Genomic DNA, 25,961 nt, shown 5'->3' with positions numbered 1-25,961 from the left:
CAGACCGTGACGGTGTACCATAGATCTTATCATATCGTAGTAATGTACATAACTTTTGCCAAGCCCCCATCCACACCGACCCTTTGACTCTTGAGCGCTGTTGGGTGTATGGCCCGCATTTGTGTCTGTCCAGCGCAGCGCGAGTCTCTGTGATGACAGCACAAATGCGCAGGCTCCCAGGAGAACGCGTTCGAGGGCCTTCCCCCTGGCTCCTATGATGCGGGAACCCCTGAACGAAATATGCGTCGGCGGTCTATCTGAGGCAGACCAGTACAGTATATGGCGCTATCCGCTCTGGGCGGTATATGGAGGCGGGGTAGCTGTCTAGCATATCAACCTGACGTTGAACTTCCACCGGCATCGGCCATCATCGCAGTTCATTCTTCAAGAAAACAAATCAGCGTTGTGAGCATTGGCAAATAGTCGTGGGAATTCCGACTTGGAAAGTTTAGTTTCTAGGACCCAGCCGAAACCGTCGGCTGCTCACCTGAAACAAGTGCGAAAAAGCTGGTGCCCACTTTCTCTCAACAGGACTCAGCCGTTGCCGGGCCTCGGCAGAATGACGGGCGAAGATGGCGACGGCGAGCTCCACCCGCTCGCTCCCTTCTTTATGACGGGTCGCTTCGCGGATGCTCTCGTCAGGCTGAAGAGCTCATCTTTTCAAAGTATGTAACTATGAAATGAATCGTTTTCCCAAGCCGTCGCGGGATGGCTAACATATTTTCATTCAGCAGCTCCCTGCCCCGTCCATCGTGTCATCCTCGCCTCCAAAAGTCCTGTGTTCGAAGACCTCTTTGAGCATGCTCCAGAATCGTATGAAAAGGGAGAGATTGGAGAGGACAAGCAAATCAAAGACACAACGCAAGCAAAGAAACCATCCAAAACTCTCGGCATATGGACAGTCGCGCTTCCCGACGATTTTTCCCTACGTCTCGTCCTGGAATGGTGCTACTTCTCGTCAATCTCGAAAGTATCTCTCACAGCCACGAACTGCTGGAAGGTTCGCATGGCTGCTCAGCAGTTTGCTATTGGCGGCCTGATCTACCATGTCGACCTGTGGGTGTCGCGCCACTTGCTTGATGGCACTGTTGGGGACCAGATGTCGGAGGAGGAGTGGTGCAAAGTTCTGGCCGGCGCGCTGAAGTCACGATCCCCGGATGATATCCTTCGTGGGGTTGTTGACAGGGCTTGTAGCCTTTGCGCGTCTTCCGTGCATGATATGAACGCTGGGATGGCTAGTCACTGGGAATACACAAAGTATCGCTTTCTTCGTCGGGTTATCACTAAGAAACATCTCGAGCTGACGCCTGAGGAGGTGAAACGGCTATTTTCCGTCAGCGTAACGTTCACGCAATTTGATATCCCTCAGTTGGCGGAAGCCCACGAAGACGTGGCTTTGCCTCGAGACATCATCGCCGATGCGCTGATGCGCAGTTTGATCTCGAGATCCTCGCAAGGTTATCCATATCGTCCGGCTCTGATGATCGATGGCAAGCCAATCTCCCCGACACGTTCGGCCCCGTTGTCGCCTCGAGATTCGGATACGTCGACGATCCGGGGCATGCCTATCGTCCAGCGTGCGCAAACCTCGGGCAACATTTCCACCGCGTCTGCTTCGCCTGCGCGAAGCTTCACGCGCGCGGTCACGTCGGCCGACCTGAACTCGTCTTCAACATCCCCTGTCCGGGGCTACGCTACTACCCCTCGACTGTTCGCCCCATCCAAAACCCCTTCGGCATCCGCATCTCCAGTGCGAGGGCATCACATCCAGACCTTCCCTCGGCAAGGGATTCACTCGGAACAGCTTCTTCATGGCGATACGCCTATCTCCACGGTCCTGGCCAACATCCGGCACAGATCCTTGGAGCGGATTCCGACGGCATACCGACTTTCGCCTAACGGGGCTGCCCCGGTTGTATCGGCCCCTGTGGCTGTCTCTCCGACGCAGAATGACATCCCCAACCCGAACCAGCTGGAAAGGAAGCTTGATGAGTTCCCGGACGTGAATGATGACGTTAGTGATGATTCCCCGTACAATCATGAGGACGTCAGTATGTACGAGATGGCTCCTGAAGAGTTTCCGGAAGCGGATGAACCAGCTGCGGTGGAGGAGAAGCCTGAGCCGGCGCCTATCGCAAGTTTGTCGGCGCCTTCCCACAACGACAAGCCGCAGTCCCAAGCTCGTCATTCTCCTCCAATGAGCCGATACGAAGAAAATCCTCTTGCCATCGAGACCAGATCGCCACCAGCGGACCGTTTCTTCGACCGGGACTTTTCAATGACCCACATGCACGAGGACGACGAGGAAGACCGCCCGGATTCTCCAGATGCGGAAGACAGAGCACTATACGAGACCAAAGATGTGAAACTGAAGCGGGGATTGTCTATCCTGGAGGAAGGCCCCTCCTTTTCGGACATTGGACCCCTTCTCGCTCTGCGTGAGATGAAGAATCAGGTCCGTGCGTTGATGGACGAGAAACCGAAACAGCCTGAACGGTCGTGCAGTAAAGGTGTGGTGGTGCCGCAGCCGGATGCGCCTATCGTCGTTTCTCAGGTCGTTCCTACCATCCCTCCGTTGGAGTTCCAACCGCAGCGGGACACGGTAACGAAACAAGAACACTCTGTCCATCCGCCCCAGGCGGTCTACCAGGTGGAAGGCCGAAAGCAGGAGGCTCTCGGCGGACTGTCCCACCGGCCCTCCACTCCGAATCTTTTGGAGCAGGTGCGGCGCAAGCTCGAAAGTGTCGCAGCGGTAGAGAGGATTCAGCAACAGAGTCGTGTTGGTTGCAACGCGGTGGGTGAGGGTCCTGCTCGCGATGGAGCGACGGAGGAGCGCGGCAAGGAGACCTCTGACAGCCCTTCGAACCGAGAGAACGTGCATACCGGCGAACGTCGAGATCTCAATGGCGTCGGCAGCAGCAAAGCGCCTGTTCCAAGTGTCACGGGCGCAATGACAACCACGAAGAACGGCACGGAACAGCGACCAGCTCGTCTGCTCAACAAACAGATATCGTTTGCAGAGTTTCCGGATATCATCAACGCCTCCCCATCACTTGGGGAGGACAGCAGTGGCGCGCTGAGCAGCGAGGAAGACAGTAATGATGTCAGCGCTGAACAGACCGGCCGCGCCCCGGCTCCTCTGCCGCAGGTCAACGGAATTCATCCCCTGACGATCAATGCCAACCCCAATGGGTCATCATCCGAGGCGCCCACAATGACGCCCAATCCGACACCCATCACGCCTACGAACCACTCGCTGGGTAATCTGCCCATCTCACCTCCGACAGCCAACGCAACCGATTACTTCCAAGCCGTGACGCCTGCTCAACTGCTCGGCATCCCTGAGCTGGACCGAGTTTCCCAATACCGCTCCGAGCCTGATCTAAACAGCGCGCTGTTACAGTACCAACAGCAGCAGCAACAACATCAACGCCCACAGGATCCGCACCAACAACACCCATACGCCCTCACCGCACCCCCTCCGAACGGCTACCGTCGCTCCAGCATCGACCCGCTCCGCGCACCCCCCCGCGGCGGCGCCACCGGAACCTGGACGCGCGGCCCACGCCCCGTCTCCTCCGTCTCCCTCGGCACCTTCCCAAAGCAACAAGCGCCCCTCCCCCCCCAACCACAGCACCCTCCCACGTCCAATCGCGCCACCACCCAGAGCGCACGCGACAGCTACGAAGGGTACGCGCGCAAGACCAAACGCGCCACTGAACGCGCGTCGCCGCCTACGTATGATGTGTACGATTATCACTTTACCCCGCATAACCACCACTCCGATGATGATGATGGTGGCGACCACCACCACCACGACGATGCCGACGAGGAGCGCGACGGCGGCCTTCCCACCCGGCTCGACGATTCCCGCGATTTCGGCTTCCTCGACCTCCCCCCCGCCGCCGACACACCTCCGCACGACTACATCGGGACCGGCACCTTCACCAGCGTCCACGGCGCTCCTGCTGCTCCGGGCGGGAAAGGGAACACCACCACCACCGCGACGGGGACGATGAACGGAACACTCAGCAGCGTGAGTCAGTTCACGAACGGAACGCTGGGGAAGGGCACGTTTAGGATGCTGGGGTTCCAGGCGGCGGGGAGTGTGGCGAAGTTTGCGAAAGCGGGCGCGAGGAAACGGAAGGGCATTGTCGACTTGTTTAAGGGGGCTTGAAGAAGGAATTTTTTTTTTTTCTTCTGGGGGATAGTTTTCCTACGTCGCTTGTACAGTATCTCCCCTTCTTGTTTCCGAGCTTCAGACACCCTTCTTGTCTCTGTTTTTTCGTTTCTATCCTCACCTCGGCGTATGTACAAAGACCTTCGTTTTTTTTTGTTTCCCCCCCCTTTTTTTCAATTACGTGTACATTACCCTTTTCTGTACGCTTCTCACGGCGTCGTTTCTTTTACCCTCCCAATGTATATTCTTCCTTTCTGTGCTTGTATGTTGAATCGCTTACTCAATACGAACAGATCTGCGGCAAAAACCCTTGGTTCTATCTCACAAACCGAGATCAGACCGTCCGTCGCCTTCCAACGCTGTGTTTGTCACTTGACTGTGGTGTTTCAAATGATAGTTCTCATTGAATGGGCATGAAATAGTACCGTATCTACACGGGGATGGGGGGAGCCTAGATTACATTCTCGACGTCCCTATGTACAGATGGATCTAACCGAAATGGATGTAAAAACGGGGTCGTGTTCGGGCATGGGAGAAGACAAGGAAAAAAAACAGACGGGAAAGGTCTTCCAACGTTTCCCAAATCACCTCTTCTCCCCAATCCCGAAAATGTCCAGCACATACGCGGGCCACGCGGCGGCGGCGGTGTCCATCTTCCTCTTCTCCGCGTTGTTGTCGCCCTCCACAACGCGTTCCCTCTCCCGCCAATACCCGCCATCGAACTTCCAATGCTCCTCGCCGGAATCCGGGTCCAGCTCCCTGACGAACCAGCGCGGCACCCACCACTTCTCTCCCACGTCGATCCCGCGCGCGTCCGGGCCCGAGGGTTTGCCCGTGCGTTCGAAAGTCTCGACGAGGTCCCGACGCCGGTCGCGTTGGAGGAGCTCGATGTCTTCTTTGAGTTTGTTGGCCACGTCCCAGTCGCCGCGTTCCATGGCCTGTTGGTCGGGGCGGAGGCGGGAGTCGGTTGGGGGGAGGATGCGCGCGAGGGTCGGGGTGAGTTCGTTGAGGGTGGTGGCGAAGGTTGTAAAGTGGAAGTTGGCGGCGGCGGTGGCGGGGAGCGGGGCGGCTTTCCAGAGGGGGAGCGGTGCGCCGCCACCGGTGGTGGGTGTGGCGTGGAGTTCGGTGTCCCAGCGGCCAGAGAGGGACCATTTGATGGTGCCGTTGCGGTCTTTGGCGAACCCGGTGATCTCGCCGCCGGCGCTCTCGTTGTCAGTCGCCTTTTTGCCGCTGCCGAACCAGCCGCCGCCCGCTTTGGAGACGAAGGTGACCGTGCATTCTTCGCCGGTGCGCCAGTTCTTGATCACCATATCACCCTAAAAATCAGGAAAATGAGATTTAACCACGCCAACCCCAAAGATATCTTGATCCAAATTTCCCACAAAAACTTACAACATGATCCATCCATAGCTTCCCCACAATCACATTATTCACATTCGTCGTCACCTTCTTCCATGTATAATGCTCCGTCTCCTGCACATCCGCCGAGCCGGGCGTGTAGACCGGCAGTCGGACGTGACAGATGCCCATGGGCTGCACGGTAAGCGACTTTCCGTAGAACTTGGACTTGACGTTGACTTCGGTCCAGAAGGTGTATTCGGGGGACTCGCAGTGGCAGGCGCTGATTGGCTGTGGGGGGGGGGGGGGGGGGGGGGGGGGGGGGGGGGGAAGGTGTGAGGTCCGTGACTGTGCGATTGCGGTGACGAAAAACGGGGAAACGAATACCCAGAATCGAAAGGCACACGTACCGGGTGATGGCAAACCTGCTCAGACAAGTACCGCAGATTCCCCTTATCCTGCCTAACCAACTCAAAAGTCTCACCCAGCATCGGATTGAACGGTTTCTGCACTCTTCCCAGCGTACTCGAGTAATTGCTCATAGCATACGCCGCGACATACATCAAACGTCTCAGACTCGCGTCCTCGCCCGTCATGGCCGCCATCTCGGCCACATCGACACCGAGGGTCGCCGCTGTCTTATGGGCCGTTTCGGACACGGGCACGCTGCCCGGCTGCGTTCCGCGCCCGACACAGCTGGCGAGGGAGAGGAGCTCGACGTACTCAATGTCCTCGCACATGCGCTGCAGCATGCTCAGCGGCTCGTTGAAGAAGACCGGGAGGGTGATTTTGGTCAGGTCTTTGCCGATGGCGGAGCGGAGGAAGGACCAGATGGCTAGCGAGGGTTTGGGTTTGGACGGGTCCAGGGGGAGTAGGGTGCGGTAAGTGGCGGGGTAGCCGTAGTTGGACTTTTCGAGGGATTTGGAGATGCTGGACACGGTGGTGGGTGCGTGCGGGAGGACCGTGCTGAGGGCCTGGGAGGTGCGTGAGAGCGTGGCGGCGGTCCCGTTGCTGCTCGCGGCGAGGTTTGCCGCGTTGGGGTGTCTGGAACCTCTGCGGCTCATGGATTCGTAGTTTGTCATTCCGGAGATGTCGTCCTCGGCGTCAAAGAAGACGTCACGCTCTTCTGCGGGATCTTCATACTCCTCGTCCGTGTCTGCAGCGACGGAACTCAGCATGGACGCGTTGTCTGACCCGAGCCCCGATGGGACAGCAAGGGACGCGGGCTGATGGCCTGCGGCGAGAGCTTCATCACCCAAAATCTTTTGCACAACGTCCTGCCATCTGATTCGGTCGTCTCTCTCACGTTTCCATCGCCTAGTCCACATCTTTTCCCGGCTCTCAGTCCTCTGCAGAAGTGACGTGACAATCTCGTTAATGTGTTTCGATGAGCTCTGAATAAGGGAAGAGAGCTCCTCCACATCGAGATTTCCCAGCGCTGGATGGGCGGATTCTTTCTTGGAGTCTCCCAAGGCGGTGAGAAGAGACTGCACGACTTTCTGCTGAGCGTCCAGCTGCACCTGCAGCAAATCCGCGACCGTGTGCAAATTCTTGCCTTGGTCGAACGATTTTTCCAAAACGTCGTCTCCGCCGGACGTTTGCATATGAGCCAAGATCCCGCTAGCGTCCCCTTCTCCCTCCGGCAAAACGGCGATGGCGGGCGGGTACGCTCTGAACCCAGTCGACAGCCTCCCTTCCTTCTCATCTCCCGTCTTGTCGTCATCATCATCACCATCATTATTCGCATCGGACCAGTTGACATTACGTCTCAGATCCTCCAGACTGGTTCGCGCGGACGCTCCATCTTCCTTTGCGCGATCGACCATGAATTTCTTGCTCTCCATCAGCGCCCAAACCCACTTCTTGGCGTCGGCTGGACTCCGCGCTTTGAGGCTGTACAGCACTCCCCCCCTCCCAATGACGTCGAACCGGCTCTTGTCGGTGGGATCCGGCAAGGACACCGAGGCGATCATAGTGGAGATGGAGCCTCTGCATGCGAGAGGGTACTCGGTGACAGTCTTGTAGTAGGAGAAGATGCCGTGCTCCAGAACAAAGTAGCGCGGTTTGTAGCCCACCGCGTAGTTGGTCCATTTGAAGAGAGTGCCGCGCTGCGACGGTGCGGCCGCTGCGTTCGGTGCGCCGGCGGTGGAGGACGTTGCCTGGGGGAGACTTCCAGACATGATGGGCGCCTGGGCTATTGCCCGCTTCAGACGGTCCTTTGTTCGGCTGCCGTGTTTCGGACACAACTGTACGGCAGATGGTTTTGCGGATTGAGTCACAGTGCAACAACAGCGCCCAAATCAGACTTTAAGCAACTCACGTCGACGGGTTTCTTTCCCTTCCGATCCTTGACACCTGGGTCCGCTCCATGTCTCAAAGCCCACTCAACAAGCTCAATGTCATCCGCCTGTGCAGCGAAATGCAACAAGCTCAGTTCCTTGTCGCTATCGATGGGCCCGTTGATGTCAATCCATCCCATGGACAAGTAGGCTTCGGCTCGCGGGCTCTTCTGGAAGGTCTCCATGACAGCTTTCGTCGACCACTTGAGCACGTTATGTCGGACTTTGGAGACCGTTGAGTTTGCGAATTGGGTTCGGTGGGCTGCCAATTGAAGAGTGGAGGAATAATGGTGTCATCACGTCGGAGATCACGAACATCAATTGCCACCCAACCAGCCCCCTCGCTTCCCTAGATCGCTACGCTCGAGGAAAACCTACCCAAAATCAACTGCGCGACCCTCTCTGTCTTTGCCACCTCATCCGCGGTCCTGCCATGCGCATCCCGCACCGTATCGTTCACATCCCTCATCTTGAACAAAACCTCCACCACATCCGCCCTCCCCAGCCTCGCCGCGACATGCAACGGCGTCTCCCCACCGGGCATTGCTCGTGAATTGATCCAGGTCGGGATCAAATCGGGAAAGGAAGCGACGAGCCGCTCGATGACGGTGGTCGAGCAGAGAGAGATGGCGAGTTGGAGCGGGCTGCCGTACGCGGGCGTGGGCGAGGTGGGGGTGATGGGCGGGAGGTTGCGGACGGCGTCGGCGATGGCGGTGGCGTCGTGGGAGCGGAGGGCGTCGACGAGGTGGAGATGTTTGACGGAGTCGTCGGCGACTGCAGGGGCGGGGGAAGGCGGGATTACTTGTGAGTGTGGGAGTGAGTGTTGGACAAGCTGCATCAAAGAACGGAGGTTACCTTTCCCGAAAGTCGGGGACGGTGCGTTTGCGGCCATTCGACGCGGGATGATATGTGATATATGAAGGGAGGGAGTTAGATTTAGGGAAGCTGGTTCGGTATGGTCTGTAGATCTGGAAGGTGTTTTTGCAAGCCTCACTCACGGCTGAGATCAGGGAGAAGCCTGCGGTCATGACGCGGTGGGCTTCCTGTCTGACGGCTTTCGACACTTGGGCGCCGCAACTTCCCTCAGCAGCCGCCTTATAAGTCCCAGACAATGTCTCCAAACCCGTGTTCGCTCACGATACACTCCGGACAAGTGCAGGGAACTGTAACCACCCGCATCCTATATGCGAGCGACGCACGGCAGATTCGCCCGGCGTTTGGGATGGTTCCTTGCTGGGATCGGCCATGGTTTGCAATGTGCAGAACACTTCCCGTGGATGTCGATGAATTGCCCCCCGCTGAGATCCGTGAAGTGTTGAAATGCTCGTCGTGGGCCCCTCCCGCAGACCGCCATCGACGGATTCCTACAACCCCTCAACATCTCAAACCAAGACCGTGCGGGCAAGCAAGCACTGATGCCATATCATGTTCCGAAACTTTCAGCTGAAGGAACAATATGGGGGGATGAGCGCGACAGTTCAAGAAGAGCCTACGACGAGGCAGATTGATCATTAACCGTTTTTTTTGCCTTCCATGCTTTCCGGCTTGTGCTACTTCACCCGTTTCGTGCGCTTTAATTCATTCGATATTTATTGGCGCACCTACAGCTAGGGCATTCATTGAGCAAGCCCTTATGTAGCTGTTGGATAGAAACTCTTTCGGCGACATTCAGCCCAGATCTTTCTTCTCACGCATTTGCCCCATTCCATCCCGTTCACGTAGCGTCCATCTATCTGTGCACAATGCACGTACGTTTCAAGCGCTCAAAGTACTGTGATATGATGTGTGATGGTTCTTGCTCGTGACTCACCGCTCCCTTATCTTGTACTCGCTGTCAAATTCCATGTCAGCGGAAAACTCCGACAAACTCGATGGCCAAGATTCATTCAGCCATTCAGGACAGGACCACAATCGGGACTCTTCTATGACGACCTTCCAGAAGAAATTCCACGACACGCCGCCCGCTCATACACATCACCACTTCCACCTCTATCGGAGGTCTTTCAGCCGTTTGTACTGTACTTAAGTTCAACCTTCTGGCTTTTTAGCCCGCCGACATCCCATGCCCATAAGCTCAACCGTACGGCTTTTTAGCCCGCCGGCATCCCACCGCCCATTCACAATGTACGTTGACGACATGCATGTCCGCCGCAGCCCCACTGTTCGCAACCCCATTCTTGATGGGTAATCTATTCGAACGCACGGTATCCGTTCTAGAAACAGCGCGGACGGACGGGGACTGTTGTTCAGATATCCCCGACTGAGGTCAAACTCAGCTGGACGTATCCCGGGTGTGTTGATACGCGCAGATGCCAGGAGACACATATTGGAGACCCCTTTTGAACTCGTATTTGGCAACATATAGAAAAGGCACCCGCGATTGTCGGAATAGTGAAGAGTTGCCACGTAACCGCAGAAGCATCTGGGGTGCCGAACGAACAGCTCTTAAAATTGAGCTCGGGAACTTTGCCACCCCCCCCCCTCCCCCCCGCTCAGGCAGAACACATCCGGGGTAGTAGTCTGGCAACCCCGCAGAGTACAGGGCACAGACTCCCAAACCGTCCCCCCGCGACCGTCCAACGATGGTCAAAGAAGTCTCCGCGATGGAACAGGGCGTTGCCGTGACCGTCCTCCACGCCACGTCCAGCGGCAAGGACATCAAGAAGGCGTCGTCATCGGACGCCCCATCCAAACCAATCTCCAAAACCGCGCAGCTAGACGACGCCTTCAGCACACCCTCCACCGCAACCCCCGCGCACGCCCCGCACGCGCCCTTAAAGGCCAGCTATGCGGCGCGGGTGTTTGGGCGGCACTTGATGAATGCGCTGGCGTGCATGGTCCCGTACGTCCTTGCGGCGATGCTGCCGATCCAGATCGTGTATGATAAAGGGTCGAAGGAAGGGGCGTTTACGCTGTGGATTTTCGAGTCGTTCTTCTTGTCGAATTTTAGTGAGTGTGACGGGGGATATTTGCGGAGTGAAAAGCTGGGAATGAAAAGGGGGACCCGCGGGGAAAATGGGATTGACACCCGTCTTTTTTCTTTTTCTTTTTCCCCAGGCTTCGTCTACTCCAACGTCTTCTGGCACCGCTCCCTCCTTGGGCTCCCGTTCACGTTCCGGCACGACTTCAAAGCGATCCAGCTGCCGTGCCTGGTGTGCGCGGTCGTCACCTGCGGCGTGTACATCCTTGTCGGGCGCGCGTTCACCTGGCCGCTGAACAACCCGGCGTCGGCCGTGTGGGGCGGGACCCAGTACACGACCGTGCCCCCCTTGACGACGTGGTTCCTGCTGCCGAAGGAGATGAAGGCGGAACCGGGGTTCTTGAAACGGTTCTTGTGGAATGCTTATGTGCCCGCGAATGCGTTTGTGTTTTTCTTTATGACTGCGTGAGTGTGGGTGGGGCCTCAGAATGTGCATTTTTTTTTTGGCGGGGACGAACGGAAATATCGCTGATGGATTCGCTTTCCGCAGCGTTTATTACCTGGTCTTCTCGTTCTCTGGATCGTACAAATTCGGTGTACTGGTCCTCTTCAAACTCGCCGCGACGGTGTTTGGAGGAATCACGGTCAGGATCGTGCATAAAGTGGTTGCTATGAATGGGCATGGAGATGCGCTGCGGACGGCGGCGGCCATGAAGTTCTTCATCGAAGGTGCGTTTACTCTATTCCCGGGGCGCAGCGTCTGACCCCGGGCAGATGAGCTAGCGTTTCACCCCGACTTCCCACTAATATAACTCATATATCCACAGTATCGTACGAAATCTACGTCTTCTTCACCATCCACGACCTGCACGGGTGGCCGCTGTTCTCGGCCTACCTCCTCATGGAGATGGCGATCCTCACCTTCGAGTGCTGGCACGACGAAGAGTCGGCGCTGGACGCCTGGCTCAAGTACCCATCGATGTGGCTGCAGCGTCTCAAAAACGCAAACTCGCCACCCGCGGAACCGACGCCGTTGCCGCCAAAGGCGAAGGACCACCACGTCTCGCATCACTCTGCGAACCATGAGGGGGAACATCATGCGCATAATTTGGTGGATATGGATGCGGTGGCTGCGAGTAATGCGATGTTGCATGTGGAGGGGAGGAAGCATTTTAATGCGAGGGTTTTGCATTATTGTGTTGCTGTGCAGGCTCGGTAGGTGTGGCGTGCGGCGTCCGAAGTGGATGATCCGATTTTAGAGCGAGCGAGCGAGCAACGGTTGGTTGGTTGGGATGGTTGAAAAGCTCACTCTCCCGTCTCCCGTCTTTTAGTATCTACGGGGCCATCGCAACGACCGTCCTCCTCCCCACGTGGTACTACGGGCCCAACCGCGACTGGTACATCTTCGAGTTCTCGTCGCTCGACCTGTGGAACTCTCTCGGGCTCGTATGGCTTTCGGTCGGGGTGACGTTAGTGCACGTGCTGCTGACACGGCATTTCGTCTGGAAGGCGTTCAAGATCGACCTTGTGGTTGCGTGGGTTGGGTACGCAGACACGTTCTCGGATTACTTCTGGGCCGCGTACACCACGGCGCCTGTGTTTCCGGCGGTGCAGTTAGGCAGACAGTGGGGGATGGTGTGGTTCTTTCGGAGGATTAGTGGGTTGGGTGTGCCCAATATTCCATGAGGAGGACCGTCCTGATTTTCATTAGACTAGCAATAACGAATGATTGATTGACAAAAGCTTCATCCAGAAGGCTCTGACCCTACGTTATCTATGGATATTCTGGAGTAGGAATGGATGTAAATGCTGGAAACGCAGTTATAGACGGTTGCTGAGCATATAGTATAGTGTCGACACTAGGTGACATCCACGTAGAACACCAAACGCCGTGAAAGAGCTCAAATACACGCTTTGAGCAGCAAACGGCGAAGGTGGATGGGTACTCAAGTTCGTGTGACAGATTTCGGCAAGGGGTGTTAGAGGATCGCGGATACTGCAAATTGGCAGTCTCAGTCACTGCCAGGTGGAGCACGGGAGGGTGGGTTCCTTGCGCACGTTGCGATGTTACATGTCCGCACCTCGGCATCTGAAATCATTTTCACCTGGAATATTGTCCGAGCTCCGCACACCCAACACCCGCTCAGACTAGCGTTCACCTCCAAGCGGCGATAAACCCCGCAACGGAAACCTGGCAGTCTCCCTCAGATGCGCAGCATCTCCACCTTACACAAACTCCTTCTTGGATTCAACATGCACAGCCCTCGCGACCGATTCCGCAACAATGCGCATGGGTTCCGCCAGGTCCGTTCCGTGGGCTATTAGCACACCTGAAGAAATGAAAGATAAGTAACAACATCCTGGAAAGCTCAAAGTCGATGTATGGGGATAAGGGAATTTTTTACCGGTATTGGCCTCCACGGACGCCAAGAAGGTCAGCAGTAGCGGCGAGTGGTTGAATTGCACCAGCTGGTCGTCCCCAAAGGTGGAGATGATCATCTTGTTGCGGCCTAGACCGAGTTTGCTGGACTGCCATATTGGATCCCCGAGTTAGACAAAGTTCCAGCCCACCGAAGTCCAAGAATCTGCGGCAAGGCAGGCAAGGCAAACGCACCTGATCGCTCGCAACAGTAAAGGTAGCCGAGAAAGCCGGTTCGAGAATGTGGTCCGAGAACCCTGGGTCTACCGCTTTGGCGAGGATGACACCATCTTTGTCGGTCACGAAGACAGCTTTCAGGTGTTCCGTGCTGCAGCACAAGAAGAAAGGAAAAGACGTCAGACAACCTGAACTAAATTGTGGGTTATAGCCGCAAGGATTCGGTACGAGAGGGTGCATTCCTTACTCGGTTAGGACGGACTGAAGGAGGGTGTCGAGCTGTAGGGAGAAACGACACAGTGAGACACAATTCCATGACAAGCTTTGACAAGAAAATGGTTTCAACAAACCTCCGCCATGAGGGGGATTCTTATGGTAACAGGAGTGCTGTGAGATGGTTTATCGATTTGATGTGTCGGTTGTGGATGCTGACTCCATGCAGGGCACTGCCAGAGCTCAAATTGTCCAAAACGAGGAGGGACGACGCATATGCTGAGATTGTTTGAAAACGCTATGGTGAGATGGTAGGATTGTAGAGCTGCTCGGTCTGCTTCGCGGCTGTTTTCTACCGAGCCAACACTTCCAAGCGTCCTCCTCCCTCGTATGTACAGTACAGCCAGGGAACATAAAGCTGTGCCCCCCCTCTAATTGAAATCAAAGTCGGTCACTCACGTGAACTTGGCGTCGCGGCAGTCGCTGATGGCCGCCCCCGGGTGCGAACGGAGATTGTGATCACGTCTGTGGAGGAGGCGTTGGAGTGGGTGCGGGATGCGGAGGGGATGGAGGTTGGAAGGGATGAGGCTGGCGGCGAGTGTGCGGTGTTTGTCAAGGCGAGCAAAATTCGACGCCTTCGGAAAGCCGACGAGCGAAAGGGTGGTATATCATATGAGACGGCTTTTCACAACCCTATAACTCGTGCTATAGTGATGTCCACCGATCGTAACATACACTACGCCCAAGATTCCAAACCGTATCAGGGGGGGGGGGGGGATATCCATATCCATTTTCATTCCGTGCTAACAAGCACAGCCGCCCCCGCCCGTCCTCCCCGTCTCCATAATCCTCACACTCTTCCCCGTCCCACCTGTCCGTCGCGTAAACCCCGCCCCGGACCCAAAATAATCCGCCTCCTCCTCGTCGCTCACAACAATATCGAATCTGAACCGGGGCGTGCGGACGTTATGCGCGATGTAGGCAAATATGTCGTCGACCCGGGTGCCCGTTTTGGCGGAGACTTCGAAGAGGGGGAGGGAGTGCGGGGAGTGGGTGGGGGTGAAGGGGGTGGGTGGGGTTGGAGGCTGGGGGGAGGGGAAGGGCGGGGTTGGGTAGGTCGGGGTATCTGAGGGAGGGGAGAGGTGCGGGCGGCGGTGGCGGAGGGTTTGGATGGGTTCGGCAGTGGGATTGTCGTTGCGTTGTTGATGTTCGTCGTGATGATCGGTGTCGTTTTCGATGAGATCGTTATGCGAACTAGAGGACATGGGGTTTCGCGATGGAGACGGTGCCTGGCTCGACTCCCAGTCTCGATCTTCTTCTTCCTCTTCGTCCGTATCAACATCATCGTGACCGTCATCATCATCGTGGCTGCTGTAATCCTCCTCCTCTTCATCCGAAGTTTCCGATCCAGCGGAACTTTCATCTGCCTCCCCCTCCCCCTCCCCATCCTCCCGCTCCTCATCCTCACCCTGCCCATCCTCATGATCCGAAGCATACGGCGCATAAGAAGCCAACTCCGTCTCATCCGAAAACTCCGACGCAGTCTCATAAGACGAATACCGCGACGTCAGCGAAAAGCGGGACGTTATTGAGTCCCGCCACCCCTCACGTTGCCCGACGCGTGTTGAGAGGTTGACGGGGCGGAGGTGTTGTGGGCGAAGGAGGGGGGAGATGGGTGGTTGGGACCGGGGGGAGCTGGAGGGGGGTTGGTGTGGTGCAGGTGTGGGGGGGCTGGATAGTGGAGGGGCGGGTGAGGGTGAGGATCGGGGCGTGTCTGTGGTGACGGCGCGTGAGATGCCAAAAAGCCGGTTCGTGCGGCCTCCTTCTTTCCCTGCACCTTTGTCGCTATGCCTGCCGGACGATAAGGTGCTCCGCCGACGTACTAATCCTGCAGGCCGGTCTGTAACGATTGTTGGTGGTTTGGGCGTCGATCTAGAGTTTGAAGCAGTGCTTGTCGAAGCTGGTACCAATCCAAACCCAGGATCCCCTTTCCCTGCCGAATCCAAGCACATCCGTTTCAAACGCACAGCAATCTCCTGCCCCTGTCGCTTCGACACTGCCCGATTCGACACGTCTACTTTGTTTCCCACCACCACGAACGGGAACGAGTCTGGGTTTGGGATGTCGGCTTGTCGGATAAAGTCCGTCATCCATTTCAGCAGGTTTGTGACGCTCTCGGGCTTTGTTACGTCGTAGACTAGTATGCAGACATCCGTGCCGCGATAAAATGCGACTCCCAGACTTTGAAACCGTTCCTGCCCTATTTCGCAGAGAGAGGGTCAAAAGTAAGTATCGGCTTCTGGATGAAGCGAAGCGAGGAAAGGTGGGCGATGGATGAACGATGCCCTGCTCGCTCCGCTCGCGAACGATCGGACGCTCCCTGAGGCTCACTAATAAATGCGGTGAGGGGGAATATGCGCCTTTGGCGCAGTGGGAACGCTCCGCTCGTCGCTCGCGAAACGAATCCCTCAAGCACCCCTGCACCTCGCTTCGCTCGCTACAGTCCGCCGGACTCCCAACCGAACCAATCCCTCGCTTCGCTTCGCTCGGGCACCTTTGCGCCTTCGGGGCCCCAACCGACGTCCGCTCGATAACCCATGTTCGACAGCCGTTCCGCCCGTACTGAACGTACCTGCAGTATCCCAAATCTGCATGCTGACCTTTCTCCCGTCCTGAGTTTCTACTTCTTTTGAGGCAAAATCGGAGCCTATGGTCGCCTTGTAAGCCATTGCGAACCGCTTGTGGACAAACTGGTTGCGTAGGGAGGTCTTTCCGACCGCACCGTCGCCGAGAATGACGACCTTGAGAGTTTCTTTGCCCATTGTGTTGACGGAAAGAACTGGGGGCGGAGTTCTCCGAGCAGTGTCTCTCCAAGTCGGGCGTCCGTCGACGGATGAGTGCAGGGTCTCTTATTAAGTGCTACGACGGCATGAGGTTGCGGGGTTGTGCAAGTGTTTGCGATTCCCACCCCGTGCAGGACGTAGTTGGACTCCCGTCGAAAGAGTCGCAACAGGTCGCAACCCTGGTCGCAACCGCTCTTCCCGTGGGAGAAAGGGGAGAACGCAATACGACGCTCAGCAACTCAACCAGAGTCTCATCAAGGCAGCAGCACCCGACGGTTCGCCACAACATCCACATCCTCCAGCACTGCCTGTTCTGCAGCTATTCCCCTTCCTCCACTGGTGCTCCTCGCCCCCCGTAACGAACGACAACCTCACCCTCGAGCGACCCTTTTCACTGTGTCGCAACAACTACGCATCCTGCTGGAATCCCTACATCCCTCCTTCGACGAGGCCCGGCCGCCAACATGAAGCCTGCCTCTCCAACCTCAACGACGTCAGATCCTCCGTCTCTGTCTGCAGCAGCGGCAGGTGCTTCCACAACGCCGGTCGAAGACGACTCGATACAACCACCATCCACCGTCGTTTCCATCGACACAAACACCACTCGACCACAGTCCGCACGACGAACGAGAAGAGGAACGGCATTCTCGTGGAAGACGTTTGCGAAATTCATAGGGCCGGGTTACATGGTCGCAATTGGTTATCTAGATCCGGGGAATTGGGCGACCGATTTGGCTGGTATGTAGACGATGAGTTCCCTAACCACGGCCCTTATCGAGCCTCAGCGAGCACCACATTGCGCCAAAGGCGCAATGACTTCCCTCAAATCGCTCTTAGTGTGAGCGACAGCGGACCGTTCTTCTTTTACACACGCATCGCGCTTGATGATGATGGATGATGGATGGACGTTGATGGTTGATGGTTGATGGTTGATGGTTGATGGTTGATGGTTGATGGGTTGATGGGTTGATGGGTTGATGGGTTGATGGACAATGGATCCATACTGACTCACACATCTCCTTCCTTGAATTCTAGCCGGATCGGAATACGGATACTCCCTGCTGTACATCATTTTAACGGCCAACATCATGGCCGTACTCCTACAATATCTATGCATCAAGCTCGGGGTAGTGACGGGCAGAGATCTCGCACAAGCATGTCGGCGAAACTTCCATCCCGCATTGAACATCGCACTCTACCTACTAAGCGAGTGCGCAATCGTTGCTACAGACATTGCGGAAGTCATTGGGACCGCCATCGCTTTGAAGCTTCTGTTCGGGATACCGCTTTCAGCGGGTGTGGTCTTGACGTCGTTGGACGTGCTGGTGATTTTGGCGGGGTGGAATGTGAAGCATTTAAAGGTGTTTGAAATGGCCATTATTGGGTTGATGGCCGTTGCGGGACTTTGTTTTGCTATCTTGTTGGGCAAGAGTCATCCGGACTGGAAGGAGGTCGGGGAGGGGTTCGTTCCGACCCTGGGAGTGTTGAAGGATAAGGACCAGCTGTACATTGCCCTGGGGATAATCGGCGCAACTGTAAGTACGCACCGCCTGCTGTTTTGCCAGATGTGCATCTAACATGCTCTCCCTCCCACCTCACAGATCATGCCACACAACCTCTTCCTCCACTCCTCCATCGTGAAATACCGCGCCTCCTCAACAACAACCCATCTCGGCGACATCCAAGATTTTGCCGAAATCGAATCCGACGAAGAAGACGAATCCCTGTTACCCCCACCACCCGTCGCCAACAAACCCCGCATAGACGAGATCCTCAAAATGAGCAACCTCGACTCCATGATCGCGCTCACATTCGCCCTCGCCATCAACGCCGCAATACTCATCGTCTCCGCCGCAAACTTCCGCGATCTCAAAGTCGCCGAGCTCGAGGACGCTTATTACCTCCTGCAGCAGATCCTTGGGTGGTCGGCGGGCACCCTGTTTGCGGTTGCGTTGTTGTTTGCGGGGCAGAGTAGTACGATTACGGGCACGATGGCGGGACAGATTGTCATGGAGGGGTTCCTGGGGTCGGATTTTAGGATGAAGCCGTGGCTGAGACGGCTCGTTACGAGGGTCCTAGCCATTGCGCCGTCGCTCTTGGCGGCTGTGTTCAAGGGCGATGAGGGGGTTAACAGCCTGTTGGTGTTCAGCCAGGTCGTGCTGAGGTGAGCCCATTCACGCTTTCCTAAACGTAGCACTCTCGATGAAACCCTTGGGCCTCCTAACTCACATCCATCTACTCGATATCCACAGCATCCAACTCCCCTTCGCAGTCTGGCCCCTCGTCTACTTCACCTCCCGTCAAAAAATCATGACAATCACCTGCAAAACCGACCCGGACTCCACCACTCCAACGCCCACGGAAACAGCCCCCCTCCTCCCCCAAACCCAAACATCCACCGTCTCATTCGCAAATAGCACCATCACCACCGTCGTGGCGGGTATCATAGCCACCCTGATCTCGGCTTTCAATGTTGTGCTTGTTGTGCAGGTAGTGGCGGGATGATATGTTTGGTTAGGGTACGTAGAGTTCTTGTAGATTTTGCGTTTTATGCGGCCAATCATATATATATGATAGAGAAAGGCAGATCAGAAAAGACCATCGTTGCTAGCTACACAGATACATGCTTCACATTGTTCGCCCAGCGGATTGGGTATCGTTTGGTAGCCACATAGCTACTACTGCTACTACGCCGAGAACAGACGTTACTAGCTAGGTTATTTTTAAGAACTAGCTGCCTTTTGTCGGCCGCTTCATGAATAGTCCATCATATTTTTTCAAGTAAATGATGAATTGCCGGGCTAACTGTGTCTTCCAGTCTCATTAGCATTCGGGCCATATTGAAGAAACTATGCGAACGGATCATAGGTGTTCTACGTTTACGGTTGAATTGATAAATAAAGGTGTCAATTAAGTCTAAACGCTGCAAAGAGAGCGGATAACACACCTGTATAAGAAAAGGGGGGGGGGGGGGGGGGGGGGGGGGGGGGGGGAACTACGGTAAAAGTCTACGTCAACCGGTGGCTGTTGCAGAATGAGGGATATATCAAAAGACTGGAATAATGAGGGATAATTCTACGACCTACTGCGCCTTCTTCCCCTCCCCAGGATGCTGCAGTTCCGGGATCCCCGCAGTCGAAACACCCGCCGCCAGCGCCACCGCCCTCAACTCCTTAACCACAAAGTCCGCGAGGAGGTCATACTCGTAGATGATATCCGCATCCACCACAAAGTTCATAAACACCTGTCCGCAGTAGGAGACCGCCGAGCACTGGGTGATGACATTCGACACGATCGGCTGCACATGCACGATCTTCTCGCCGCAAAAGTACATCTCCTCCGTGAACCCGGGGACGTTGGTGAAAATGAGGGTATGTTTCTTGAACAGATCCAGATTGGTTTGTGCGGAGAGTTCATGCCCGACGGCTCTGTACAGTGATTCCTGTAGGAAGACGGCGACCACGGGTTCGGGTGACTGTTTGATTTTATCCATGGCGTTTTTAGCGGCCTGCACGCGGGCGACGGGGGATGATTCTCCAACGGGCACGCGGCCGGAGATCATTGTCCATTTGTTGTGCAGGTCGTCGAGGGAGCGGGGGAAGGAGTACGGCATGAGTGCGCGGATCTGGAGCGAGGCGGCGGCGGCGGCGGTGGAGAGGGATTTGTCGTTGCGGTGGAGGAGGTAGGAGCGCATGGCGCCACCGAGGATGGCGAGGAGGACGTCGTTGACGGTTACGTGGAGCTTGTTTTTGATGTCTTTGATTACATCGAGGGGGAGAGGGGGCACAGGGACGTAGGCGCGGCGGCGGGAAGCGAAGTGGTTGTAGGGGACTGTGAGTGAGGTCTTGGTGTCGCCGAATAGGAGAGGGAGGGAGAGAACCTTCGCGACGGCCGCGCCGGTGTTGAGAGCCAGCACGGCTTTACGCTGCACCCGCTGCCAGAGAGTGGGGCTGGGTTTGTTGCCCTGCATCATCCGCTTGAACTTCTTTTCATCCAAGGTCAAGGGTTTGCCAGCCTTGTCCGTGACAATGTCGCCCAAGACCTGCATTTGCGAGACGCCGTCGCCGAGAACGTGGTGCAATTCAATAATCAGGACTGAAGGCTGGCCGGGCGTAGTGCTCTGCAAGAGGTGAATGTGCCACATGGGCTTGGTCGAGTCCCAGACGCGTTTGAAGAGGTTCTCGATGTAGGCTTTGATATCCGCCTCGGATGAGATCTCTGCAGACTGCATATGCGATTCCACGTTGATGGTCTCGTATGGCAGCCAGCTGATAGTCCCGTCCTGCGCTTCGATGGGGAGAGCGCTAAAACGGTGGTAACGAGTCAAAATGGTATCCTCAAGTAAACGCTTGATCTGAGACTTTGCTGGAAGTTTGTTCATGTACATGGCGCTGATGACCGTTGTTGGCTGGTGAAAAGGTGGAAAAGTATCATGATAAGCGAACAAGCATGGGCCTGGATATTGGCCTCTGATATTCGAAGTGGGAACATACCGGAATCTTAGTCTTGGTCGGGAATGCACCAGAGGGATGAGCCAAGATCTGCGAAAACAGACTCATCTTCCTCTCCCTCTTCGGATGCTTAGTGACCCACGGAAGCTCCACCTTGGGCACCTGCTGGGGTTTCAAGACACTCGAGCGTGCATTCGGGCAAGATGGGGAGTAACAACCAAGATAAGGCCTGTCTGCGGCTTCGGCTGACCGGCAGGAGTCGGAGTAGCATTGCATGTAGAGGTCGTGGACGGGCTCTTGGATCTCGTCAATGGTTTCTGGGTCAACGGAGGGGATGGGCTTGCGCTGGTAGGCGAATGGCGGGGCCGGCGTATCCAGCTCTTCAAGGAGATGCTTGCGCTAAGAGTAGCCGGGAGGGAAGATAGTGTGAATGAACAACCCCAACGCTCATCATCGCTCGCATTCCTTCGCATCGCTCCAGCGACTCGATCGCCCAGTCACAGAACCCGGCGAACGCTCGCTTTCGCTTCCAGCACACACGCTCTCCAACACTCACCTCAATGCCGGTCAAGCCACCGACTTTTTTGCTGGCGTCATAGCTCCAGACTGCCTGAAGACGGGCATAGGCTGCGGCGACAAACACCGCCAACACACCAAACACACTATGAGAACAGAGACATATAGACAGGACGATCAGTATATTGCTGCCGCGTCACGAGACACGGTCTAGACGAGAGGGCAGCATGCCACGAGAAGAGTGCCGTTTGGTCGACATCGCCGGCTGGCCAGATTTGCGTCTCCCAAATCCGTCCGCGTTTCCACCAGCGACCTGCAGAGTGTCCGGCCCCCCTGTTCCGCCGTCTCCTAGTGCTACCGTCCTCCTACTTCGCCCAGTCTCAGCGTCGGTTCTCACCTGAAGAGCCGTAATGCGGCCTCGTCGGGAGTGTACAAGCCCATGTTTGATACGTTCCGGTTGGTGATGAAGCGAAAGGCTCAAATGGATCTCTCCTGCGATATAGTCTCTCGTACGTTGGATGTAAGAAGTGTGCAAGATTGCAAGGGTTGGGCTTCTCATCAGTTTGCGGTTGAAGTTGGGCCGTGGGTGCTGGGGGGCTGGCGCTTGTTTGTTGCAAGCCACAAGTCTCTGGTGCCAAAATCGCACGCGCCGTTCTCATCAGCTCGCCGCGCATTCCGCGGCCATCGCACAGATTCGAGGCGAGGATTCATCACGGCCGCAAATCTTTTGGTGCCTTTTTTGCTTGCTTCTTGGATCTTCGCGGCGTGCACTCGGGCTGCGACGGGCAACATCGGACATATTTGATAAATATCCGCTGGCTGCATCAACGTAAGAGCCTCGCCTCAAGCCTCAAGGTGGATTTTCGGTAGGCTCTCCGGTAGCTCTTTCAGCGGAAACGGATGCATTTACCAAATGGGTCCGTTTGAATCGTACGGACAGCGTTTTGAGTCAGCGCCGAACGAGCTTCCGTTCATAGTAATATAATTTATATTTTTGCTCAATTCTATGATCAAACAACAACGGGGAATTAGCTCAAATGGCAGAGCGCTCGCTTAGCATGCGAGAGGCAGGGGGATCGATACCCCCATTCTCCAATCAAGTTTTTCTTTTTGGGGCTCGCCCGTCTTTTGCGGGATACCCATAGCAGTTCATGCAATCGAAGCGACTTCAGACGACCCAACGTATCTGCGAAGGCAGTGCGAAGGCGGTGCGAAGGCAGGTTCATCGAAGAAGCCATGTTCCGTGAGATAGACCGGCGGATGCACACGGTGGTGGGGGCAAGCGCCGCTGGAACGCATCCCCATCTCCACAAATTGCAGCCCTCCTTTCTTTGGAAAGCTTCCCCGTAACGTCACCAATGATCATCTTACGGTTGTCATCGGGGCATGAAGTGATGCATATTCCCCACATTTCAGGACGCATCAAGACCTCCACATTCTGGTCAGTATCTTCCTCTCACTCCTTCAAAAACCAAAAACGCTCTAGTCCGTCCATCCTCTTGAGACCATTCTCGTCACGGATTTCTGCACCGCTGCGTTCGAACCATTTCAAAATAGCATCTTTTGCTCCCAGAACTCCTTCGAATATACCCTTCACATCTCCCCCAAGCAATATGAAAGCCGGCGACCCTACGAACGTAAGTATGAGCTTGCTGTGAAAGGTTCTTCGGGCACTGAATCGGCTTTTGACAGACGCCTCGCTACGATGCCCACCGAGGCTTTATGATGAGCCTTTGGATGGTCCCCTTCATCTTGGGTGGAGTCTATGCGGTAAGTGGTTGTGTGACTGTAGTTGCGGGTTTTCGCGGGATGCATTGTTTTCGCGGGAGACGCCGGCTGAATGCAGACTTTTGATTGATACTGAAAACCGATACTGGAAACTGATTCTCGCTTCTCAGGCTGCTTTACTTGGTCACTTCCTCGCGGATCTAGGTTACCACAGCTTTCAAGATGCTAAAGACGCAATTCGACAGTTCAAGCACTTGGCGTCGCGCGGTGCTGGTCGCGGAGCCGCCGAAGGTGGTGTGGCCGGGGAATCCGGCACTCGTTTCGGAGAGGACACAACTGGAACTGGATCTGCCAGCCAACCTGGTTATCACGCAGTTCCAACCTCTGTCACCTCTGGCTCTGCCGCCACTCTCCCGGAAGAGACCGGGGACACTGAGGGCGAAGAGCCTCGTTATATGAATCTGGTAGCATTAATCCTTTCATCTCTGCATCATGGAACATGCATTTACCAAACAACATCTTGTTTCCAGCGCAAGCGCTTCGAGCGTGCAGCCAAGGCGGCCCGTACCACCTTTCTGCTCTCTCTCATCATCGCCACCGTCGGCTCCATTCCCATCGAATACGCCTGCACCACCAGTCGCGATGCTCTTCCCGGCATGCCTCCTATCCGCGAGTGCCACACCTGTCTCACGAACGCCGCGAGCCTTCCCATGGTCATCCTCTCGTGGGTGTTCCTCGCCATGTCTGCTGTAAGTGTGACACCATTTTGTGGAGACGCGCTGTCAAAATACGAGGCCGGGTGTTGGAAAATACCCGTCAATTTTTAACTGACACAATTCTCACGATTTCCCCGCTTTTAGATGTGGGTTCTTCTCGATCTCAGTCTCAGCCATGTTTCCAGCCTCGAAGGTGTCAGTGTTTTGATGGATCTGCTGGCCGAGCCTTTGGTCCTTGCAGCTTTGATCATCGCGCTCAGGCGTTGGAGCGCTTTGAGAAGCCGTTCTTGCTGAATGGCGGACGTGGAGCTGAGCACTATCGTCGATTATCGCCCAAGGAAATAGAGAGACGGGGAATATATGGCAGGGGTGCAGAAATTCATAGGGGGCAAGAAAGGGTGTGCAATCTTGTTATTTTGCCGCATCGCTTTTATAGGCATTACTTCGAAGGTTGCCAAGCGGGGTTTTGGGTCTAAGCAGTGCATCATTTGCTTCTTCGAATTGGCGTAGGATATAGTACTTCCCCCAATTAGTGTGCTTTCCATTCTTTTGATACCACAAATCCATGTATGAATGTATGAGATGTCCTTTTTACGTCGTTGTATTCAAGTAATGGGAGCGGGACACCTCCCCGACTCCCAACAAACACCGATGTCATCTAGTGAGCGTTCCCGCCTTTGACACAAGCTGCCCACTCCCACCCAACCCAGTCGGGCATGTTCACATGATTAGATTTCTATCGTTCAGCGGACCGAACGCGAGAAGTGATTGTGTGGAATCCTCACACGAGCCAGATTCAAGATTCCACTCAAAGCTGTTCGAGAAAATCAGAGTCACAGGTCCCACAGCGCTGGGATCCAGCCACCATGACGGGATTCGTCGAGGCTTGGCACTGATGGCACCAGAACTGCACCCCACGCTGTACCATGCTCGCTCTGCGCGAAGCGCCACGACCCGCCGCACTCGCTCGTCTGCTGGTGCTAGGTTCTTGGACCGACGATGCATCCGCGGTATCCCCCGCCGCCGCAGGGTTGGCCGAGTTCACGAGCATAGACGCCAGTGCATTGATCTGCTTCAGCTCTTCGGGTGGTATTAGGTTCTGATCGGCCGTGTTGAGCACTTTGGTATTGTAACCGCGGCAGTTGACGCATTTGTGGTACATGAAGTGGAACTTGGCAAAGCATTTCTTTTCGCAGTCGTTGCAGTAGATCTGGTTGTAGAGGTTGCTGTACTCCTGTGGCATCTGCTGCTGGGCCAACGCTTGGTCGATGCGACGGAAATAGTCGGTCATATCCGCGAGGGATTTGAGGCAGGTTGGGCATTGATACGAGGTTTGGATGTATTCTTGATGGCACTTGTAATGGATGCAGTGTCCGCAAGGCTATGGGGTTCGAAGAATTTTAGCCGAGTCCAAAAGTGAAACGTCAAGAAGCAGCTATTCCCGGCTTACCATGAATATGACCGTCGTTGTACTTGTAAACATGTACTCGCCACAGATCGGACAATCGCTCTCCAAGTTCCTCTCGATACACTTATGCCTTCCTTTCAAGCTGATAGCCATGCACACATTGCACTTCTTGCAATGGAAGTAGTCGATGCCCAGTCCCTTTCCGATACGGCAAATACCACAATCGTAACAGTGGTAGATGTTCTTGCGCGGATCGCTGTCCCAGAGCTTGCACTCCTTGCAGTAGTACTTGGCTACACGGCGACGACATCCTTCATTGATGCAATCTTGGCCCGCAGGTTGAACGGTACCGCAGTACATGCAAAGCATCGTCGTGATGAGGTTCCTGATGGAGACGAGGTGGTTAGGAAAATGGCCAGGGGTTCATGATGTCGAATTCACGGCACGTACCTGACAATATTATGATCGCTGACTTCATCGTGGCAGAATCGACAGGTATCCCATTTGCCACAGCAGTGCGCCTGCAACTTCGCGGCCCGCTGATAGTGCTTGCATCCCAAAACCCCTTGATTTCTGTCGTGGAAAGTGGGCTCCCTGTCTATCTCGGTAACGTGGCTGTAGTCCCGACGGCGATTCTCGAGACGGTTGGTCACTCGGGTGTTCGTCGTTGCTCGACTTTGCTGTGTCGCTGACCATCCCTGCGTCATAAGTTC

The 25,961-nt window shown here is 55.6% G+C and overlaps 10 protein-coding genes and 1 non-coding gene across 11 annotated transcripts; 6 read left to right on the top strand and 5 right to left on the bottom strand.

Moving 5' to 3' along the window:
* Positions 1-112: 112 nt before the first annotated feature.
* Positions 113-4,508, top strand: EV422DRAFT_201015 (uncharacterized protein). The gene is made up of 2 exons (XM_053065290.1): positions 113-665; positions 732-4,508. Exons 1-2 carry the CDS (start codon positions 560-562, stop codon positions 4,175-4,177), a joined length of 3,552 nt encoding a protein of 1,183 aa, XP_052922955.1. The 5' UTR covers positions 113-559; the 3' UTR covers positions 4,178-4,508.
* Positions 4,509-4,521: 13 nt separating this feature from the next.
* Positions 4,522-8,847, bottom strand: EV422DRAFT_539535 (Oxysterol-binding protein-domain-containing protein). Its single transcript, XM_053071072.1, has 6 exons — positions 8,713-8,847; positions 8,236-8,631; positions 7,839-8,119; positions 5,929-7,764; positions 5,573-5,809; positions 4,522-5,496 (listed from the first exon to the last, which is right to left on the bottom strand). The coding sequence occupies exons 1-6, from the start codon at positions 8,747-8,749 to the stop codon at positions 4,765-4,767; spliced, it is 3,519 nt and encodes a 1,172-aa protein (XP_052922954.1). The 5' UTR covers positions 8,750-8,847; the 3' UTR covers positions 4,522-4,764.
* A 1,481-nt stretch (positions 8,848-10,328) lies between these two features.
* Positions 10,329-11,289, top strand: EV422DRAFT_200964 (uncharacterized protein). Its single transcript, XM_053065289.1, has one exon. It carries the CDS (start codon positions 10,440-10,442, stop codon positions 11,244-11,246), a length of 807 nt encoding a protein of 268 aa, XP_052922953.1. The 5' UTR covers positions 10,329-10,439; the 3' UTR covers positions 11,247-11,289.
* Positions 11,220-12,525, top strand: EV422DRAFT_539531 (uncharacterized protein). The gene is made up of 3 exons (XM_053071071.1): positions 11,220-11,506; positions 11,605-11,992; positions 12,109-12,525. Exons 1-3 carry the CDS (start codon positions 11,266-11,268, stop codon positions 12,461-12,463), a joined length of 984 nt encoding a protein of 327 aa, XP_052922952.1. The 5' UTR covers positions 11,220-11,265; the 3' UTR covers positions 12,464-12,525.
* A 478-nt stretch (positions 12,526-13,003) lies between these two features.
* Positions 13,004-13,732, bottom strand: EV422DRAFT_570133 (Ragulator complex protein LAMTOR3-A; the record flags this gene model as incomplete). The annotated part of the gene is made up of 5 exons (XM_053072842.1): positions 13,004-13,107; positions 13,183-13,306; positions 13,392-13,524; positions 13,621-13,652; positions 13,724-13,732. 5 exons carry the CDS (start codon positions 13,730-13,732, stop codon positions 13,004-13,006), a joined length of 402 nt encoding a protein of 133 aa, XP_052922951.1.
* EV422DRAFT_574449 (uncharacterized protein) lies at positions 13,502-16,639 on the bottom strand. Its single transcript, XM_053073190.1, has 4 exons — positions 16,219-16,639; positions 15,614-15,846; positions 14,552-14,671; positions 13,502-13,938 (listed from the first exon to the last, which is right to left on the bottom strand). Exons 1-4 carry the CDS (start codon positions 16,406-16,408, stop codon positions 13,885-13,887), a joined length of 597 nt encoding a protein of 198 aa, XP_052922950.1. The 5' UTR covers positions 16,409-16,639; the 3' UTR covers positions 13,502-13,884.
* Positions 16,640-19,228, top strand: EV422DRAFT_539524 (natural resistance-associated macrophage protein-domain-containing protein). Its single transcript, XM_053071070.1, has 4 exons — positions 16,640-17,167; positions 17,465-17,964; positions 18,031-18,593; positions 18,682-19,228. The coding sequence occupies exons 1-4, from the start codon at positions 16,894-16,896 to the stop codon at positions 18,932-18,934; spliced, it is 1,590 nt and encodes a 529-aa protein (XP_052922949.1). The 5' UTR covers positions 16,640-16,893; the 3' UTR covers positions 18,935-19,228.
* Positions 19,229-19,416: 188 nt separating this feature from the next.
* EV422DRAFT_200850 (uncharacterized protein) lies at positions 19,417-21,301 on the bottom strand. The gene is made up of 2 exons (XM_053065287.1): positions 20,923-21,301; positions 19,417-20,837 (listed from the first exon to the last, which is right to left on the bottom strand). Exons 1-2 carry the CDS (start codon positions 21,154-21,156, stop codon positions 19,512-19,514), a joined length of 1,560 nt encoding a protein of 519 aa, XP_052922948.1. The 5' UTR covers positions 21,157-21,301; the 3' UTR covers positions 19,417-19,511.
* A 1,117-nt stretch (positions 21,302-22,418) lies between these two features.
* On the top strand, positions 22,419-22,491 carry EV422DRAFT_t115. Its single transcript has one exon. It is a non-coding gene; the product is annotated as a tRNA-Ala (tRNA).
* A 518-nt stretch (positions 22,492-23,009) lies between these two features.
* EV422DRAFT_570129 (uncharacterized protein) lies at positions 23,010-24,134 on the top strand (the record flags this gene model as incomplete). Its single annotated transcript, XM_053072841.1, has 5 exons — positions 23,010-23,033; positions 23,089-23,166; positions 23,295-23,588; positions 23,655-23,873; positions 23,985-24,134. 5 exons carry the CDS (start codon positions 23,010-23,012, stop codon positions 24,132-24,134), a joined length of 765 nt encoding a protein of 254 aa, XP_052922947.1.
* Positions 24,135-24,648: 514 nt separating this feature from the next.
* On the bottom strand, positions 24,649-25,955 carry EV422DRAFT_499500 (zinc-ribbon-domain-containing protein; the record flags this gene model as incomplete). Its single annotated transcript, XM_053068086.1, has 3 exons — positions 24,649-25,221; positions 25,291-25,633; positions 25,699-25,955. 3 exons carry the CDS (start codon positions 25,953-25,955, stop codon positions 24,649-24,651), a joined length of 1,173 nt encoding a protein of 390 aa, XP_052922946.1.
* Positions 25,956-25,961: the final 6 nt, after the last annotated feature.

Source organism: Fimicolochytrium jonesii (assembly GCF_025526975.1).
Source record: "Fimicolochytrium jonesii strain JEL569 chromosome Unknown EV422scaffold_24, whole genome shotgun sequence".
NCBI lineage: Eukaryota > Fungi > Chytridiomycota > Chytridiomycetes > Spizellomycetales > Powellomycetaceae > Fimicolochytrium > Fimicolochytrium jonesii.
The sequence above is the reverse complement of the archived record's forward strand: the minus strand, read 5'-3'. Positions and strand labels throughout refer to the sequence as shown.

Bases quoted from the DNA above. Each gene is read 5' to 3' on its own strand.
- EV422DRAFT_201015 (XM_053065290.1), top strand. From the start codon at position 560: ATGACGGGCGAAGATGGCGACGGCGAGCTCCACCCGCTCGCTCCCTTC. The intron at 666-731 runs GTATGTAACTAT...ATTTTCATTCAG, and splicing joins GAAGAGCTCATCTTTTCAAA to CAGCTCCCTGCCCCGTCCAT.
- EV422DRAFT_539535 (XM_053071072.1), bottom strand. From the start codon at position 8,749: ATGGCCGCAAACGCACCGTCCCCGACTTTCGGGAAAG. The intron at 8,632-8,712 runs GTAACCTCCGTT...CCGCCCCTGCAG, and splicing joins GTCCCCGACTTTCGGGAAAG to TCGCCGACGACTCCGTCAAA. The intron at 5,810-5,928 runs GTACGTGTGCCT...CCCCCCCCACAG, and splicing joins AGCAGGTTTGCCATCACCCG to CCAATCAGCGCCTGCCACTG.
- EV422DRAFT_200964 (XM_053065289.1), top strand. From the start codon at position 10,440: ATGGTCAAAGAAGTCTCCGCGATGGAACAGGGCGTTGCCGTGACCGTC.
- EV422DRAFT_539531 (XM_053071071.1), top strand. From the start codon at position 11,266: ATGTGCATTTTTTTTTTGGCGGGGACGAACGGAAATATCGCTGATGGA. The intron at 11,507-11,604 runs GTGCGTTTACTC...ATATATCCACAG, and splicing joins CATGAAGTTCTTCATCGAAG to TATCGTACGAAATCTACGTC. The intron at 11,993-12,108 runs GTAGGTGTGGCG...CCCGTCTTTTAG, and splicing joins TGTGTTGCTGTGCAGGCTCG to TATCTACGGGGCCATCGCAA.
- EV422DRAFT_574449 (XM_053073190.1), bottom strand. From the start codon at position 16,408: ATGGGCAAAGAAACTCTCAAGGTCGTCATTCTCGGCGACGGTGCGGTC. The intron at 15,847-16,218 runs GTACGTTCAGTA...TCTGCGAAATAG, and splicing joins GCAGATTTGGGATACTGCAG to GGCAGGAACGGTTTCAAAGT. The intron at 13,939-14,551 runs GTCCGCACGCCC...TTGGCTCGGTAG, and splicing joins TTGCCTACATCGCGCATAAC to AAAACAGCCGCGAAGCAGAC.
- EV422DRAFT_539524 (XM_053071070.1), top strand. From the start codon at position 16,894: ATGAAGCCTGCCTCTCCAACCTCAACGACGTCAGATCCTCCGTCTCTG. The intron at 17,965-18,030 runs GTAAGTACGCAC...CCCACCTCACAG, and splicing joins TGGGGATAATCGGCGCAACT to ATCATGCCACACAACCTCTT. The intron at 18,594-18,681 runs GTGAGCCCATTC...CGATATCCACAG, and splicing joins TTCAGCCAGGTCGTGCTGAG to CATCCAACTCCCCTTCGCAG.
- EV422DRAFT_200850 (XM_053065287.1), bottom strand. From the start codon at position 21,156: ATGCAATGCTACTCCGACTCCTGCCGGTCAGCCGAAGCCGCAGACAGG. The intron at 20,838-20,922 runs GTATGTTCCCAC...CCTTTTCACCAG, and splicing joins CGACCAAGACTAAGATTCCG to CCAACAACGGTCATCAGCGC.